General features: G+C 41.1%; 1 protein-coding gene across 2 annotated transcripts in view; it reads right to left on the reverse strand.

Annotated features, from left to right (window-relative positions):
* Positions 1-1,729: 1,729 nt before the first annotated feature.
* LOC122404580 overlaps positions 1,730-13,402 on the reverse strand; it is a 164,961-nt gene continuing 153,288 nt past the window's right edge. For both annotated transcript variants that reach the window (XM_043408663.1, XM_043408662.1), the window contains 2 exons: positions 5,736-6,011; positions 1,730-4,283 (listed from right to left, as the gene is read on the reverse strand). In XM_043408663.1, coding sequence (XP_043264598.1) covers positions 4,167-4,283; positions 5,736-6,011 — 393 coding nt within the window. In that variant the 3' untranslated portion in view covers positions 1,730-4,166. The remainder of the gene's footprint in view (positions 4,284-5,735; positions 6,012-13,402) is intronic.

Here is a 13,402-nt window from a genome sequence, read left to right on the forward strand (position 1 = left end):
CCCGTAACTAATCGATCAATGATCGCCTCGTACTTCTTCCCTCTATCTACACGTAATAACAGCGGTAATAATACTCTGATTATACAAACACGGTCGCTACAGCGGTTGTCCTTCAAGCAGACGAACGAACGTTACAGTGAAAATCATCGTAAAATCTTAGTTTTTTACAGCCGTACTCTACCGGATTCGTTTATTATCGCGAACGGTGTTACGAAATGAATTTGTATTATCGGCGTTGTACATCGTGAGACACGTCGAAGAAAAAAAAATTAAAAAAAAATGGCAGCGATATTACGAATCGATGCGATGTATCGGACTCTCGTTGTCGTGGAACATAGCATCGATTCGTGGCGATTGCCTGTCGGCGATGTGCCTCGTGAAAACAGCAACGATCTCGACGAACCTTTTGGCGAATATCTAGGCGACCCCAAGAAATCCTGCGCCCTCCCTGTTCTCTCTTTCATGCGCGTGCTTGTGTGCATCGATTTCGTCTCAGCACGCGTTCGCCACCGTAACGCGGCGAAAGATTAAAAAAAAAAAAAAATATGCTTAGATTCGAGATGTATAGAACTCGAACGAGGATTCATCAAAGCTTAGCAACAAGGTACGTTTCAATAGATGGTAACAAGTTAAAAAGATCGTTAACAAAACCCATGGCGATCCATACAGATTCACCATGGAGAGATTTCGACAACGAATCGCTATGTTCTCGAGCGGGATTAAACTTTAGTTTGGCACTTGCACCCTCGAACGCGAGCCTCCCCTTCTTTCGTTTGCCGCATACTTTCACGTAACGCTACGCTTTCGTTTCGTTTTCGCTCTCCAACCTTCCCTGTTCCTATGTTATACATTTTTCCCTTTTACCACGGTCCACCCACGGTCCTATATAACTCAGGCCTAGCTTCGTTTATCGTTATATCGTTTACGATTTGCGTTTCGTCGCGTTGACCGACGCATCCGTTACGCTAATTTTGGCACAATGTACGTTTCTGTGAAAGACATCGTTGAAAGCTAGGCGCGGATTCGAACGAAACTGGCTGCTCAAAATACACTTCCATTTCGAGTTACCGGGAGGATCTTTCACGGTGTATTATACAGATTCGCATAAATTTTCTGCAAAGGTCCATTTTTATGCTGTACGTCAATTTTTTTAAAAACATTTGATTCAACACGATTACTCAAAAATAAAATATACTTTACTGTATTACTTTCATCGAAACAAAATTTTTTAACCAGTTACATCAAATAAAAATAGCGATTATTTACCTCGTGATTGTGTTCTAACTTTTGAAACACACACAGTTTTTAACTGTAGCGAAAAATTAAATTGGCCAGAGTGTCGTTAACTGGTGAAAGAAAATGAAGATTTAATGAAACAGCAGGTGTCGAACGACGATATTTAGAATTTGTATATTCTTCGGAACGCTCCGATGGGCTAAACAGGAGCCACAAGCAAAACGAAGAACGCGCAATCATGGTTAACACGAGCGGGAAGTTTGAAAAACTAACTTCGGGACCTCATTAAAATTAATGATGCCCTCGGTTTACGAAAATCGATGCGGCAGCCAACGCGTTAATAACTAAACGCGAAACTTTTAACGAAAGGTCAGTTTTATAAAACTTAATCGCACACATATTCAACATATATACGTATCGACGTTGTACGTACAGTTTCTATATATATATATAATTATATATGTATATAACATTACGCAATTTTTCACCGTTTAGTTCTCCCCTCCGTTCATTTTTCTTCCTCCGTTTTCAATATTTTCTTTTTTCCACGAGCTCATAACGTTCAACAACGTACATTACTGGACTTAATCGAGTAAGTGTAATGATAATAAAACGTGTAGTAAATATAATGTGTATGCATACACGTATGTATATAATATATATAATATATATGTATAATCTTCACATCGTGTACGTCGACAAAACCATTTAAATTGTTATCTAGTTAAACGTCGTAATTCGCGTTACGCTTTTCCCGCTAGATCGAAATTATTAATTAGGGTTATCGTATAATATTATTATTATCGTTATCGTTAATTAAATGTTTAGAAATTTGGCGCGTTTTCTTTTGGCGTGTGTCGTTTCGCGTCGATAAATTCGTCCGATTTTGAGCCATGGCGAGCGTATTATCTCTTTACGCCGCGGTGTCGCGCGTAATCGCGACCACCAATCGTTCCGCCCGAAATTTGTTATCGCGATGCGTGTGAACGATGAATCCTCCGCGTAACGATGACGGCGTAGAAACATCCGATGAGAACGCGAAACAGCGAACGTCGGTCGATTTATAATCTCCCTTCTCATCGAACGTCGAGTTTCGCGTGTCGTTCGCGGACAGAGTCCTATGGAAAATGGTTCCAGCTTTATACAAAAAGAGAAAACAACGACGATGACAACGATCGCGTTATGACTTATTCCGTTAATATTGTCCGTAAATTACATTCGTTACTATCGTTGAAACAATTTCTTCTTTCGCGTTAGGGGAACGAATGAATCGCGTAATAATCGAAAGCTGCTTCGACTTTTGTCGTGATCGGGACACATCGCGCCTTGTAAATTTGCTCGGGTGACGATCGGGTTTGCAATTAAAAAACAACTCGAATAGAAAAAGTCTTACAGCTTACGTTTCGTTATTTCGTTCAGGTTCGAAACCAACACAGGAAGCACTTTTCTCGATTATCGTGTGTTCGTTTAAAAAATTACCAGCGTCGTACCTTGCAAGCGAATAGGGGAAGGTTGTCGTGTTTGGACCGCGTCGATTGTTTAAATTAATTGATACCACTTACGATATTACGGTGGTCGATTTTACTTGGTGAAATTCAATTTGCATGAATTTCGCAATTATAGAAGATAATTTGATATTTTATATAATTATAATATACGTGGTAATTTTATAACATATAAGTGACACATTTTTTTGTAGTTAAATCGAACCTTGGTTGTTCAAATAGGACCTCCATTAGGCATTATTTTTTATTTCAATTCTTTCTCGATATTTCTTAACGAATTTCGGTGTTTCAAGTATTTCTGTGTCCTGTGCGTTAAAAGGGAGAGGAGTAAAGAGGTAAGGATGCAAAAATTAAATTGTTTATTTACGTTGGACTGGATATGAACCCATTAAAATATTCTTAATAATTTGCATATACTTCGTGCAATAGGAATCACAAGACACATAACAAGTTATAATACAAAACTCAATATTTCATCCACAACGATACGGCCCCATTTAAGCAACCAATCCCTCAATTACGACTCAATGACAAATTCTTTGTTCTTCGAAATAAATCGTAGTCGAAATTTACTCCAGGGAAATTTCATTTTCCGCCGTAATATCTGATAAATCTGTTACGAACAGTTTGCCAAGGATGTTGTCGATTTATTTCGTAAAAATGTCACGATCGAAAAAACTGTTTTTCCATTGGACCGAATACGAAGCTGGCGATACAATTCGTACGAAACTGTACGATATTTGTACCTATTAAAATATTCTTAATAATTCGCATATACTTTGTGCAATTGGAATCATAAGACACGCAACGATTTAAGCAACCAATCTCTCAATTACGACTCAATGACAAATTCTTTGTTCTTCGAAATAAATCGTGGTCGAAATTTACTCGAGGGAAATTTCATTTTCCGCCGTAATATCTGATAAATCTGTTACGAACAGTTTGCCAAGGATGTTGTCGATTTATTTCGTAAAAATGTCACGATTTGAAAAATTGTTCAAAGTGGTCCATATTTGGGTCAACCCTCCCCTGTTCCGGGGTACGCAAGATTACACGAATCGAGCAGAGTTTACTTAAAGACGAGAACGTAATTAATACAATTAAGATCGGAAGAGGACGCACGAGTGCTCGCCGGAGAAGCGTGAATCGAGAGCTTCGTGCAAGTTCTCGACGTTTCGTGTTCGTTGGGCGAAGTTTGCGGCCATGCGACCCCGTACTCCGTAAGCGAGGGAATGTTCTTCGTTAAGTTCCTTGTCGATTCGATTCGTCTTCGACTCGCGGTTCACGTGATCCTCGTGCCCGCTCCGTAACGGATCCAACGACCGCGCGATGGATCTTCGACGTTTGGATCACCGTTGGGTTCCCGATGTAGCAAAGTGGACTAACGGAGGGCCGATTCCGGAATGTTTACGCAACGGTTGGCTGCTACTGTATGGAACATGTCAACGGATGCGACAGAGCGTGGTCCAGCAGAATCGGAGTGCCCGCAGCCAATTCCGTTCTCGCGTCGCCGCAATCGTCGTCGCAGTCGAAATAGTTGCTCTGAAAAAGAAACGAGAAACTCTGTTACACAAAGGTACAACAACGGAGGATAACATTTTCTTAATTTTCTATTTTTATTTTTGTTGCTTGGATACCATATGACATTCCAAACACGTTCTTATATTTCTCGAATCTGTTTTGCAAAATTTAAGAAACAGAGATGCTCGAAGCAATTTCCCAGGAATACTGTTAGTTTGAAAGCTTCAGAACCAAAATGAACATTCCATAATTCCAAGCAAAATAGCTGGTCCTGAAACTTCTTTGTCGGAAAACTCTGATAATTAATGGTCGAAACTTGGTGTCATCGAAAATCTCATGTCAGAATGGACTTGGAAGATCGATAGTAGATCGCTCTGGTTCAACGTCCAGCCGATGTCGAAACGGTACGCCTGTATCGCGAGCAACGAGGGAGCTCGAAAGCTAAACGTTAATTTCTCGTCAAGCTTTTTGCACGAGGTACCGTCGACAGGAGAATCGTTTCATTACAATTCCGAAATCCCCGTGTAATCGCGAGCGTACACAGCAATCTCCGCGAGACAGCAATTACAAAGATCGCCGGATAAGCGATAAAATTTTTAATTAAATTCGGACACCCGTTTCCATCTTCTCCGTTTCATTTCCATCCATTAGCGTGCTCGAATGGTCACGGCGGCGAACCCATGTATCTCTGATTAAACGGGGACCAGGCGAATGTTTACGAGTGACCGGAGAAAAAAGAGAAACCCGATGGCCGGGAAACACTTGGTTCGTGGTATAATTGGCGCGCGAAGGTCAACCGATTAGATCTTAAATCGGGACAATGTTAGCTTAATTTAGACGATTATCCTCCCTGATTCGCGCTAATTGCATGCACGGCACGAGCAGTCCCGTAAATGGATGCAATTACACATCGAAGCACGGACTGGCTCGCCGTTGGAAGATTAGAGGTTGCTGCCGGAGAGAATTTAATTCTTTTCTCAGTTTTTTGCGATCCGAGCCGGGCTCGTTCTGCTGGGATTTCAGGGTCGTTGCCGAAGAATAAAAAGAAACGCCCCCGTTTTGCACGGTATCCTCTTCTGGATCATTTGTACGAGTCGAATTCCCAGAAATTGAACATCCCCAACTATCCACTGGGAGCCTCGAATCCCGAAAATGGCGGACGGTCTCGTTTATTCAAATGGGAGGGGGGATTCTCATACTTTTCATAATTATAAATGAAACTTGCCATTGAATTAGAAATCTTCGATGTACTCTAGTTTCGAGCATTATGCAAACTTTTATCCTGCTTGGTAGAAATTCTACACGCCATTTTTAAAAAATCCAACTCTCATAATCTAAAGTAAACAGCATTCGAAGAAGAATCAACTCTGTTTCCTTGTAAGCCACGAATACTCGTATCGATCAAATGTGTCCTATTTTTGACAAATACAAGTTTCAAAGTGTTTTGACCCCTTAAGGATAGGTGACGCCCACCTGGCAGTCGATGCATCGGCAGCTGTCAGTCAACGAACAGGTGAGACCGAGGATCTCGACGGCCTCTTTGTACAGTTCCGCGCTCGACTTGCGTTGCCTCGGCGGCGAGGTCGGTGCACTGACTATGCCGCTACCCGATGGTCTTCTGCCGCTCTTCAGCCTCGAAGAGGACTCTCGAGACAAGGAGGAGGTCGACGTCGATCTTCTTGGCCGATTGTCACTGGTCAGCAACGCTCGACCGGCTGGCGAGGCGAACAGTTGCAGCATGTCCATGTCCTGCGGTCGAACATGATCGTTAGTTGCTGTTGATCTCATCGATAACGTTAACCCTTTGACGTACGATTCAATGTAACTTTTCAAACGTATACTATTCAAGTTTATTTAAATTTGTTTTATGAATACCTCGTCAATGTAAAAATGTGCTGATTTTAATATACAGGACTTTCGACCACCCCTAGGACTAGGAAAAATTTCAATGAGAGATTCTGGAGGCCAAAACAAGACGAAAATCAAGAATAACAATTTGTCGATCGAGGCTTCGTTAAAAAGTTATTAACGTTTAAAGTTCCGCCTGTAGAACCACTAGCAGCTATTCGCAGATTGCCGTTCTACAGGTGGAACTTTAAACGTTAATAACATCTTAACGAAGCCTTAATCAAGAAATTGATATTCTTGATTTTCGTCTTATTTTGGCCTCTAGAATCTCCCGTTAAAATTTTTCCCAGGGGTGACCGAACACCCTGTACAAGACTTGATGACGAGCGAGTAGCTTCATGATTATGAAACTTGATATTAAGAACTTGTAACGAGTCAGACTCGTCATTGTACGGCAAGAGGTTAAAACTACATATATTAAATCTTAACAGGCCGTTAGACGCTACGGATTATACGATATTAATACTTTCTAAGATTCTTTGGCGACTTTGACGAACGTGATATTCGTGAAATAAATCACCGTTTCAGGTGGTGTTGCTTTCCATCCGCGTCGATGGCCAGAGACGATCTCGTCAACAAAGCTCTCTACGGAGGCGGCTGATTAGCCTTTGTCGAAGGTATTCGTTGTCGTTTTCGCGTTTCTGCTCGGTCGAGTCTCGTTAGTTTACAGGTGGAGGGCGGGGGAGGATCGCGTCGCGCCGGAAGGGCATTATTCTCTTAACGAGGTAAGACGTACTCACGGGTGGGCTCGTCCTTCCCGCTGTCTCATTCGTTTCATATCGGCGAGAGAACTCTCTTTGAGACTTTCCACCGCGAGGACGCCCCGGGGCGAAAGGGATTTTCTAACGATGCTGCGACGAGCACCGCGACGCCAAAAGGTCTGCACCTTCTCCCCTTTCTTGAATGCGACAAAAAAAGCATCCAAAGGAGAACGTGACGAGGCCTTTGCACGCGGGCTCGTACAAAGACACGCTTTCCCTCGTTTTTCGACCTACTTCCGTTCAAGTTCTTTGAGTCGCGTCGACCGGTCACGAATTTCAGAACGATTTAAATTACGCACGTTAATCGTGGGACCCCTTTGTCGAAAATAAAGAGCACTGTTTCTCTGACCCGATTAACAGATTGGATGCGAACGACTTCGCGTCTGTCAGTGGGGATGTCTCTAGGAAGCTTCTGAGATTGTTACTTTAAGCACCGTATGCAGTGAATCTTAAGCGTTTTATTATAGCATCGATAATGCATCTTGTTTTGTTTTCTTTCTTTATGAACATCGATAATGACGGAGTTTTCTAAATGTTGAAAACATCGAACTAAGAATAAGTCAGATTCGTGACGATTAAGAGATCATGGGGGATTGTTTTCCTTTTAGAAAATCCAAAATTTCATAGATTGCTAGGCTACCTTGTGTGAGATTTTCGGGTACAGATACGAGGGTTGAGTTGTCCCTGGCCATGGATGATGAAATTTCACGCGTGCAATGTGCAGCGTGCTTAATTATCGGCGCCGGATCATTAAAAACCACCCCTCGTTGTCGGAATACCACGATACGGAACAAACGATCCTGGTTAACGCTATTGTAATGCGAGCCCGGAGATCGTTTCGCTGGAAGAAAATAATTGGAACGATCCCCAGCATGTGTACGAGGAAACTTTCTACGAAGACGCGACGATTTCCCTGGACTCTTACGACGATTCGCCGGGTTATTATAAATATTCAATGACCCGTGATATCGCGAATCGTTAACAATACGCGAGAAGAATATTTTTAATAATGATATTATAGACATTGTAACATAGTAGAAAAAGTATATACGATTAAGAATGTTTTTTACATAATTTACCGATAGGAGAAATTTACATCGAAACATTTTTTGTATCATCAATAATTTTGTCGATATTCGATTGGGTCGATTTACATGGGATTGTAAATATAACTGCATAATGTATTTCAATACCTAACATTGATAGAACTTAATCTCAATTTATGGTAGGAGGATTTTGTAATAATTCCGTGTAACTGGAAATCGTGTAAATCGAGATTACCATTTTACATAGAAAATTCCAATCTGGCATTCGTTGCTATGCAATATAAAACGAGTAATTTACTTTCACGTTTGTCGCGTATATTCTTCCATACGAAGCACTCTTTACAGATTCGTGCAACGGTTCGATACAAAATTTATTAAAATTAATTTTTATTTTTAATCTTCCGTGCTTCTCAGATAGGGAAACCAAAGATGTGTTTGTCACTTTTTTCTACACCATTTAATATTCAACGTGACCTCAGAATTATTATATAACCGAGAAAATCGGTATGCTGAAGCAGCCGTTTCAATTGATTAATGTAAATTGCATACATATTGCGTGAAGTGACAGTTGGATTCACGATCGTTCAACAAATCTCGAAGCCATAATCCCAAGTGCCAATACGCCAATGCACTAAGTTAACCAATTCTGTGGCGCGTAAAGGACAAGCTGTTATTAAGGTAAAACGTACGGATCGATTAGATGTACGTAACTGGTAATGAAATCACTGTCATCTTAAATTTCATTTCATTTAAATTTTTAACCCAAGACTAATTTTACCTTCTCTCCTCAACACGTTACGTCAGTATTTTTTTATAGTCTATTCATTATCTAGATAGGTCTTTCTTTTACGAAACGAAACTGTGTTTAATTTGAGCTGAACAAAGGTTTTTGCTTGCTAAATGACGGAGTGGACACCTATTTAGTCAGGTGTCACTGTTACGCGACAAATACAATTCCAATACACGATAATACTTACATGAACAGTTGATTTCTATAAAAAGAATATTATCCTCCGATCGTATCTTAGCGTGGAAAAGTGCTACAGCTTGTCCCAGTTTACAGAACCGCCGAAACGAAAATTGTCGATCGAGACTTTACGCGTGCAAATATCTATCGCCGGCGATATCGCGCAACGAAATCGAACAATTTTCAATCAGCCACGGCGATAGGGTTTTTCATTAATTCAAAAAACAATCGCCGCGCTGGGGTACCCTCGTTAATTAATCGAGCATCGCGCTCGTCCCTGACGCTACATTATTAAACATCCATTCGCTATCTCATGAAACGAAGCTGTCGAGAACCTGCGTCGACTGAGCTGTTTTACTTTAATCATCGCGGTCTCGTTGTTCCCTCGAAATCACGGCTGCGGGATCGCGCGATCGAAAGGAGCACCGAGAAATCCGCGAGTTAAAAGCTCTTTTGCTCGACGAGGTCGGGACTTTCGAACTATCGCCGGCCATAAACGTCTACGGGAAAGCAAGATGCACTTTCAGAGTGTGTTCTGTAACCTGGAACCTTCGGCGGAGAGCGTTCCGGAGCTTAACGCACGCTCGAACGTTTGCTTGAAAAGGATCCGAGAATGGTAAGTGGAACGGCACTGGATTCAATGGCTGGTCCGGAGTTTGCCAAAGTTTATTCGTTACACCTGTTCGTTAAGCACTTTCGGCTAATCTTCTAGATTTCTGTCGATCCCCTGGACCCTTGTTCGTTTTACAGAGCCCGCAAGCTAACGGTGGGATCCTCCGTTACCGAATGATGGAAGTTTATTAAAAGAACTATCGTTCCGTGAACAGCGATAACCATAACCTTTAGCAGACATTTAGAATGAATTTCTTGCACGAAATGACCAGAGAGATTCTGAGGCTCGAAACGAGATAAAAATTAACAATAACGAAATCGCTTTGGAGGCTTCCATTTCGAGACAAATGCGTTTAAGAATTATCGTTAAAAAGTTAGTAAAAAATTAAATTAAAAAATTTCAAATCATTCTGAAAAAATCATTCTTGGTTGCGGGGGTCAATTACAATTATTTTCGGTGAATACACATACCCCCGAAATCCTACCCACTTTCGAGAAAAAAATTGGAGTAGGTGCTGAAATTTTTCGGCGAAAAAAATTTTTCAAATCGTTCTAAAAAAATTATTTTCGATTGCGGGGGTCAATTATAATCATTTTTGGTGAATAGACATACCCCCGAAATCTTACGCACTTTCGAGAAAAAAAATTCCTTAACGAAAATGTAATGTCTGACCATACATTGATATGTTTCCCTGAAATTTTCTGGTGAAAAAATAAAAATTTCAAATCGTTCTGGAAAAATTATTTTTGGTTGCAGGGGTCAAATATAGTCATTTTTTATGAATAGATGTATCCCCGAAATCCTGCGCATTTTCGAGAAAAAAATTCAGTACGGACGGAACTTTAAACGTTAATAACTTTTTAACGAAGCCTCCGTCAACAAATTGGTATTCGTGATTTTCGTTCTATCTTAGTCTCTAGAACCTCCCATTATAATTTTTGTCAGGGATGGTCGAACACCCTGTTTACAGACGATGATATTCTCCCTCTACGAGCAACGCGAGAGGTTAATATTTGGCTCGTCCAGTCAAACTTCAAGTCGCTCGGGCACGAACTTTTTGGTACCGATTAAAGTTTCATGAAACTGCCAGCGATTTCATGGTGTGGCCGGACAAGCACGGTTAAACTGGACGCGTTTGGAAACATATTGGGCAGGAAACGCGTCCGGGGCAGCAGTTTGTACAGACTTCGAAACGAAGAAACTTCGACGTGGCGGCCGCAGGAATTCCCAGCATGAAAAAGTCATGGAATTCACTACGTGGGAGCCCTATTCGGTGGCGTGATCAATCTTTAATTACTCGGCGGTGGAAAGGTCGAACGTTTTAATTATCGATCACGAAATTGGAATATATTAGGTCACTTGATAGGTATCATCGTGGTTCCAATTATAACGTCTGTTCGACGTAAACAAACGTAGAAACTGATATCGAGCTATGACAGTTACCTTGTATCGACAGTGTTGCGTTATATCAACGAAGAATTTAATTAGCAATTTGATTATTTATTCATAGTTTTCGAGGTTTCGATCGAGAAAGATAAACTATATAAAATATGCCATTTACAAATTGTTTAACGAGATCGAAACACCTGTGACAACAAAAAATCACCGACAAAATTGAAGACCAAGTTTATCCATTCATACCTTTATTTTTGAATATTGGATTTTGAGGTACTTCTGAAGAGATCCCAAACGAGAAAGGCTCGAAGGTGTTAAAACGATGAATTGGCCAGACTAGACTCGCGAGAGGTCGCGTCATTAAATAACGCAAGAGCACCAGCATTGTAAACTTTGACACACACTCTATCATCCATTTTATCCATTCACGTTAGATCAGACCACGCTTCAATATTCTCTCCGTTAAACTGGTAATCTGCGAGTATATTTCAAAAGAATATGCCCGGCCTTTGTACCGACGCCGCACTGTGCACCACTTATTTCTATTCTAGTATGTTAGCAGCGATGAATTTTGATGTTTTCTCCAAGCAGATTATCGAACGGAAAGATTATTCTTCCGCGGAAATTTATGGCTGGGACGAGGATAAATGGAAGCCTCGCATAAGGATAATAGTATCCGTCGATAGCCAGCGTACCCGTTTAATCCGAGCTCGGTATTACTAATTTCAGAACGCAGCCATGTTTATAATAATAACGCCAAAACCCGTTGAAATTGCTCAATTTCCCGGAAATACATGGAGCTTGTCTTCTTATGTTTTCATACTAACTAACTTGGCAACTTGAATTCCTTAAATAGCTTTAAAAAGAAGAAGAAGTGCAGCGAAGATGGACGACTTCCCGCACTCGCCAGCAGAGGGCTACGTTCAACATTTCTTTCTAACAAGTACTCGAGCAACCATTCAATGTATCGACGTCTTTCTTTCCCTTTTCTTTACAATTGCTACAACAGATTAATAAAGATATTAATTTTAGATTTCGTAAGTCCCAATGACCATTCTTAAATTACAGAATTTTGAAAATCGAGTCCTTGTCGTATTTATCTATTAACCACGACATAAAATAGCAGCAATTGCGTTCCTCGTCAGCGTAAAGGGTCTCCATTCTCCTCCAGGCAATTGGACTATCTCTATCTTCGCGACGACTAGGGACAAGCGCGGAAGGAAACGTCGCCCTCAGGATTTCTGGGACGTCCAGACAAAAGAGCCCGGCCAGGAAATGACAAAGAGACAGCAAACGCTGGGGAGGATAACCCAGTCGTGAAAGCTGATTCGATGTATCGGGTGGTGCGCAGCTAAACATAGTCCAGTGTGCTCCCGCGGGAAACGTATCCCGTCTCCTCTCGTATTTCCACGAGCACGCGAACTTTCCTCGAGTCCTTCGCGCCTCTGATAAATAGTCCGTCGGAAAGGATAAGTTAACACACCCTTTTCCCGTGAAATTTCTGTCGTCCAGAACCCCGTGAGTAGCGTTCTGGTCGAAGTTACAAGCTTCAAAGATCCCGGTGGGGGAATTTTCTGTTATCGAATATCCCCGTGAAACTATTCGAGCCTACAGAATCAATTGTAAGAAGAAAGTTTGGTTGCTTTGCGGTTGATTCGAGCACCTTAGCGTGGGCGTAGAACAGAATTCTTGGAGAAAGTATTCGTTTTAGCGATAGATGTGGCGATATTTCACTTGGTCGCCACCAGATGGCTATTCAACCTTCAGCTCTCTCACAAGTACTCGACTGACCACTCATTCTTACATACATAATTTAGGGAGTGATTTTTATTGGACAACATAGAATGGAATTCTAATTATACTCACTCATATATTCACGAAAGAAAAATAATGTTAATACTAATAAATAATGCTGCGTATCCGTTTACGATGAATCGAATTATATGTCACCAATGTTACGTTCAATATAACTATACGTATTCGATAAAACTATCCTTGTTTACGTCGAGCAAATATTGTTAAACATGGTATTGGTTTTGCGAATAAGTCTTTATTTGCTGTTTGTTTGGCTCCGTCGAATTTTGTGGTGGAGCGAGACTTTGAAATACTGCAAACTCTATATCCTGAATATCTGCTTTGTCAATGCGCAAAAAAAAAATTTGAATAAAATCACCGGGTATGCAAAGTTCCGAATACGTCAGCAGTTTCTCGTTCGACTCGAACATTAACGGAGAGTTTGAGAAAAGCAACCATCGGCATTACGGAGCGGGAGCATTGCTCGTTATCATTAAAAATTGGAAAACAATAAAAAGAAGAAAATTTCTCCCGATTCTCCCCTGAAAGGAGAGCATTTCCAAACGGAGGTATCCTTTAACAAGCTCGTTTATCGAAGTTACCGCCAAGCCCCCGGTTTTCTATAACGTTGCCAGACCACGCGTACATGTTTACAA

This window comes from Colletes gigas, unplaced genomic scaffold (assembly GCF_013123115.1).
Source record: "Colletes gigas isolate AHSC1104 unplaced genomic scaffold, ASM1312311v1 Colletes_gigas_Sc00003, whole genome shotgun sequence".
In the NCBI taxonomy this organism is placed as follows: domain Eukaryota; kingdom Metazoa; phylum Arthropoda; class Insecta; order Hymenoptera; family Colletidae; genus Colletes; species Colletes gigas.